Source organism: Pieris brassicae, chromosome 4 (assembly GCF_905147105.1).
Source record: "Pieris brassicae chromosome 4, ilPieBrab1.1, whole genome shotgun sequence".
In the NCBI taxonomy this organism is placed as follows: domain Eukaryota; kingdom Metazoa; phylum Arthropoda; class Insecta; order Lepidoptera; family Pieridae; genus Pieris; species Pieris brassicae.
In genome coordinates this window covers 17,731,354-17,737,898 of record NC_059668.1, presented here as the reverse complement: position 1 = coordinate 17,737,898, position 6,545 = coordinate 17,731,354, and the positions used below count along the sequence as shown (strand labels likewise).

The 6,545-nt window shown below is 31.9% G+C and overlaps 1 protein-coding gene across 5 annotated transcripts in view; it reads left to right on the top strand.

Moving 5' to 3' along the window:
• Nucleotides 1-1,648: 1,648 nt before the first annotated feature.
• Nucleotides 1,649-6,545, top strand: part of LOC123708034 (uncharacterized protein C18B11.02c-like) — a 231,375-nt gene continuing 226,478 nt past the window's right edge. Inside the window, exons 1-2 of one of the 5 annotated variants that reach the window (XM_045658482.1) lie at nt 1,649-1,724; nt 2,145-2,469. In XM_045658482.1, the coding sequence (XP_045514438.1) occupies nt 2,203-2,469 (267 nt within the window). In that variant the 5' untranslated portion in view covers nt 1,649-1,724; nt 2,145-2,202. Of the gene's footprint in view, nt 1,725-1,759; nt 1,913-2,068; nt 2,470-6,545 lie in introns of those variants that run through there. The other 4 variants (XM_045658484.1, XM_045658483.1, XM_045658481.1 and 1 more) reach the window with 4 other exon arrangements.

Here is a 6,545-nt window from a genome sequence, read left to right as displayed (position 1 = left end):
AACTACATACATAATAAGTTTACAGGTTAAATTAATGAGTTTAATTCAGGAAACAGGAAAATAAAAGACAATGCGAGATAATAGTATGAGGATTATTGTTTTTACCAATACACCAGCGCATATTAAGGCGCTATTCTTAAAAGTATAGTAAGTAATAATTTTGATGTTAGTTGATTAGGCTGTTTAGCTTGGTTGTCGATTAGGCTATGTCTAAGAACTGCAATCTTTTTGACATTTTGAGAAAGAAAAAAATGTCTAAAAGTTTCTCGCTGTGCTCTTGGCCCAGTATATAAGAAATTCTTTGTGAGTGAAGATGGCTGAATAGAGTTGTGTTTGCGCTGGTTTTTCCGTTACGTCACAAACAATCCTGGCGCTCTGAGACAGTACAGTGCGGGTCTGACACTCATCATACTTTACTTGAAAAATAGCAAATGACAATCGTTTTTGATAAACAATTATTACTTACAACGATAAGGCATGTAGCCTTATAAGAGATATATGTTTATTTATCCTATATGTAATGTCGAATCAAATAGTTTTTAAAACACTTTTCTGATTAAACAGCTTGGGCAATTATAATACTAAATAGAAATAATCTTAAATTATTTATTTTATGTAACTTTTATGACAATAGATAAGATGCCCTAGCTGTTTCATACAAAATCAGAATTTATTCTGCAAAGGTAGTAGATAGTCGTCTTTATTACCGTTTCAAAGAATTTGGCGTATTCACATAAGCGTCACAACATAAAAGATACCTTTTACATTCAAATGTATGTTTATAAAACAGGTTGATTTTTTCCTAACTCCGTTTTACATGTAAATAGGCATTCCGCATTCGATAGAGGTTTTAGGCCTATACGTACTTCATCTACAAGTTCCTTTGAAGTTATTTTTATACTAAGTGTGGAAATCGTGGGCAATACCCACGATTTCGTAAACACACATATTGCGACTCCTATTTTGTCATTGCGATAACTTCGAAGATTGTATTTAAATTTGCATGCTGTACTTATTTACAATACTCGTTTAATGAGCAAAAAATCTTCAAAGTTACTTATGTAAAAATAATTTTAAATAGAATAACACATTTGTCTAAATATCGTTGGTTAAAACAACTACGTTTAGACAAAAATTATATCGCCTGCCGCCAAAGGGATTGTTTGCGCGATGCGAAAATCGTTAAATGTCCGAAATTCTAAATTGTATTAGATTTTATAGTTTTATTTTAGATTATAATGAAGCGTGCCGTCACCCAAAACACCACTTCTAAATATTAATAAATATAGGAATAACAAAAATACTATATGAAAGAAATATACTTATGAAGCTAATATAAAATGGCTGTTAGCATCATCTAGTAGAAGTTACAGAATGCAGTTGTTAAGAAATCACAATACTTAATAGTTCAATTAATACATTATAGATGTCACTATAAACTGTTCGAAAGTATATTATTAATATAAAGAATATTTTGTCGTAATATTCAATGACTTAATTTAATTTAAAAAATAGGATTTTACCATAATTTAAAACTTGCGTGTGTAATAAGTGGCATTACAGACAACGGTTATTGTCAATGTCATTGTCATAGCTGTCATAAAACTTTACTTCTTAAACGACTTAAAATGTCAAAAATAAATATTCAGTAAATATTTTCCCACGGATTTAATCTTCCGATAACCTAAAATTTTACTTCAATTAAAGTGAATTTTGTGTGAAAAGTGAGTTAATTAAAATAAAATATTTTTTATAAATTACTTCACTAAACTACTTAAATGATGTAATATCAGTACCACTTATTGGAATTATGAATTCGTTTATTTCTGTTTACTTAAATATTTTACGAGCACCTGACCGAATAATCTTATAATTTCGAATGATATATACGAAACGATAAACCAAGTTTAAGGTATGGCTATATTCTTTAGATGTGACTACAGTCTATTCTAAGTTTCTGTGTTCATACATAGCAGGTTTTTTTCCATCCTATTATAGTATCATGTGTCTAGTTTGCTTCAATTGTTTATTCTAATGTAAGTTATAAGTTTTAATAATTAATTTTAGCAGTACTAGAAATAAACGTATTGAGAATATTGACTCATGTTTAAATACTTCCTAAACAATAATTTCAATTGTTTAAGCAAAATTTTAAGAACTACTTTAACTCAAACAGAACTAAACATTTTTAAAAAAACAGTAATGGCCACACCAAAAAATAAAAGTGAAATAAATGTAGAACATGAACCAGTAAAAAAAATGAAAGTGGAAGAAGAAAAAGTGAAAAATAGTAGGACAGTCGCTACTATGTGTGGTGCTTGGAGACCTGAAGAAGAGTACGGAGGTCTTGTATTTGTATTTAAAGAGCGCCAGGAAGCCTTAAGTCCCACTCCAATTAATGAGTGTGATTTTCCGGAAAACATTGAAGACTTTTGGGAGGCAAGTCTTGGTGATGGCTGTGAAATTCAGGTAAATTATTTATTTATTATAATTCTCATCATACAATAATATTTAATAAACAAAAATTAAACAACTTAAACCTTTACTACTTAACATAAAAAATATTATGGATAAACTTATTTATGTGTTTTAAAGAACGCGCCATCTGTTATCACGCAGTCGAAACAACAAAATAAAAGGTTACTTCAAAGTGTTGATAACTTACAATAATTGATTGAATTGACGCTGTATGTACTAGAGAGCGCTGATGAGAATATTTAAATATGCTTATTGAAGTTGTAATATGATTAAAATGTCGTATGTATTTTTTTACCCGCTGTTCATTAACGTTTCGCGTTTCGTTGTACTGGACACTTAAACTACAACTATCTCCTCTTTGGTTAGGAATTCTAAATTCAATTTTTTACAGCTATATACTCGTACATTCTTTTTTCGAAAACCATGTTTCACTTAATTTTCCTAGTACATTTTTTTTAGTTTGCGTTGAAATGTTACAATTTGAGGCCCGAACTGATATTTTTTTAGAGGACGCAATTTTAATTTTGGGACATGTAGGTCAATAAAGCATAAACCCAAGTATGTGGGCCCTTGTCTCCCGGCCGCCATCTTGGAAAAAGCGATGAAACTACGTTTTTGGCTATTTCTTCTAAACTATCCATCGTACAAAAATCTAATAAAATGGAAAACATGAAATATCGCGTTATTTATGATAAGGAGTTCCATCGTGGCACCAGTGCTGCGGAAACGGCTCGAAGGGTTATTATGTGTATACCGGCTTTGTCGCTAAAGAAAGCATAGAGGGATTTGGTTCCAACGTTTTCGTTCTGGAAATTTCGACTTGCAGAACATGCCCCGTGGAAGGCCGGAGACCAAAGTTGATAACGAAGAATTCAAGGGTATTGTGGAGGCGGATTTATCGCAATATACGTCTTAATTAGTTTCAGGCTGCGGTGTTACTTGTTCTTACATATGAAGTTTTGTGTGGTAGCCACAAAAAGTGGATTAAAAAAAAATTAAAAACGTTAATTTCATATCTAAGGACCTAATCGTTGGAAGGCGTCATCATAAGATTCATATTAATATAACTTTTTGCATGTTTAGATTTTTACTTAACCGGCCTTGTTCTTTCTCTTGAGAGTGAATATGGTGGCTCATGTATGAAAATAAGATACCATGTAATATTAATCAATACTTAATCAGTAGTACAGTTAAAGTGTTATATCAAGTGATTATATCGACTTTTTTATTCCTGTAAACGTTTAACTACAATTGAAGAGCGTGATAGTATAGAACATGATATTTTAATAAGGATTGCTACAACCAACCAGTCATTTGACTGTAAATGAGCGAAATTTAATGCATAATGTTTCATGTTCCGTTGTTGAATCAAATTCTTGCAGTAATATGGCATTAAAATTGCCACAGATACAAATTAAAGTTGATGGGGCATATTTCCGTTGGCAGTTAAAGACACTTTTGAACATTTAATTTACAATAACGACTGTATACCAATAATAAATCTCACTGGGTAATATCTTAATTTTAATACGAAATTTATCTTTCTTATTAATGATCATTTAAAATCAATATTTACTGTTAAGCAGCATCCTTGGGAATCGGAGTGTGCGATGAGATGTCTAGTGCATGATGTAGCAAAGAAATTGCGGACGAATAAAAATTTATTATATTAATAGCGTTTATGTTGTCATCAAAATTAAACAACATTTTTTTTTTAATCGAAAGAGGCAGTAACATAAATCCAATCTTGAACAATTGTATAAGTTTTTTATAGATCGTGCCGATATATATAACAATCTTTGCATCAAAATACCGTGGCCGAGATCAATCAATCAATAGTCAGAAAAATATTTACATAATAATTAGTTTGGAAAAATTTAGAACGATTCCAAGAGGTAGTTAATTACATAGTTCCTACTTGTCTAAGGCAAAATCATTCCGTAAATGAATGTTAAGACCTTGTTGTTCGGAAATGCTCGAAAGTATGTTACATTGCTCATTCAATTCAACGTCATTTACAGTTGTGGAATACTGGTGTATCAATGAAATACCTGGTTGATAAAAACGGGTATTGGCTATTGGCCGTCATCAGTATTCCATGGCATGTACTCGTACTCGTACATTAAATGAATTTAATTCGTGATTATTAATATTTTTGTAGTTGCTTATTTCTAACAATATTATTCTTTCAAGTAAAGCCACTCAATGGAACTGATTCAGTTGTACTAAAAGCCTGCTGTGCACTGCTGGGTTTCCTCAATAGAACGGTTTCCATGTTACGGTTCCGTCGTAATTGGGCATTTTAAAAATAACATTGGTTATTATTTCTTAGTGATATTGACGTAAAATTGATAGAATTTTCTTATGTTACTTTCTTTTCTTTCTTACTAATTCTCGAAATTATGTTAGGATTTTGTGTTGTGTTGTGTGTTACCTATTATTTTTTTTTAATCTTAAATTTTTTTGGACGTGCTAACACGTGCCCATCACAAAAAAATCCTGTGTATATGTTCAACCCGATACATGAAAATAATTAACTCGTTAAATATAGTAGTGTCAATATTGGAGCTACTCTGTTATTACTGGCTTTCAGCAACATAAATTCTCATAAGCCTAATACAAAGAAGGTTATTTCGAAGGCAACACTTAACACTATTTGTGTTACACATGCGTTGATAAATATTACCAAATTCAAGATATGATACAAGCTTCTAAGATAGACATTTACATGTTTATCAAGCGAGAAATTATTTCCTCTAAGAAACTGGAAGAATGGTTCCAAAGAGCGCATGCGGTCGCGTCAACTATATTTTTTTAAGGAGTGAATATTAAGCAAATATTAGCACCTTGATGGCTGGAAGTCTTCCACCTTACAAGTATTTTCTTTAACGAACTAGCGAACTGTGAATCGACTCCCGGTGGGGATCCTCCCTGGGAAATACGATACGACAACCTCCGATTATTCCCTCAAAGGCCGGCAACTCACCCACTACAATAGGTATTTATGAGCTACGACAACTGCCCTTTTTTGGAGTCCCATAGGCTCGTTTCCCCGCTATGCTATAAGAAATTATTCTTGGTAAATAGTAGTAGTAGTAACGAAATAATGTAAACTTAACTTACATCTTTCGATTTCCACGTCAGACGCCAAATCCTTGTAGACCCCAAACCCAGCTTATGTCCATAATAAATGGACGGGAAGCCAGCCATTTGTGAGTGGATGAACGTGAAATTAATAAGGACGTAATTAGGATTAGTTATGTCCCAGCATGAAACGAGGGTAGTGTGATGAATTTTGAAGTTTTCGTTGAGTTGAGGTTAGCCGAAAATTCCATTTCAATTTGAGATTATGAAAGAATATGTTTATCGTACAAATGTTTCTGATTTTGCATCTTTTTGTGTACTTGACCCTTGAGAAATAAAATGTAAAATTTAAATTGCGGAAAAATTGCGTTGTACCTTATTTAGTGTAAAATTTAGACATTGAATTAACTTACATACAATAATTCAGTGTTCATCTATTCTGTGATTGTAGCTGTGTTTTTCATAAACGAGCCTTAAACACAATGTTTTGTTGTTTATTGGAAGAGACACCACATTGGTATTTGCATTATGTTTGGATTTTTACAACAATAAATTGAAGGTATTGAATGTATTTTAGGTTATAAGTAATTACTGTGTTAACTCTATATAACGACACTAGGGACTGTGCATTTATGGTGTTATATAGAGTTGTCGTTAAATGGAGGGAATAATAACCTATAGACAATCTATGACTCCTACTGGTCATGGTGAACCACAGTCTACACGTGCAAGTAATCCCAATATGAAAAGAACGAATTTCTTAGAAAGTTCGTAGGCATAATACCGACAGTCGTTAATCCATTGTTGTCGTTGAGAGTGGGTGTAATGCTATGAACATTGTGTCATTGTATGGAAGAAAAGCTAAACCAAAAAGCCATATGATTTTGATGTTCGTCGTTACGTGGAGTTTATACTGTATATTTGTAAGTAATTAAACATTTAAATCTATAAAGCAATCTTTTATAATATCAAATAGTTTCGGT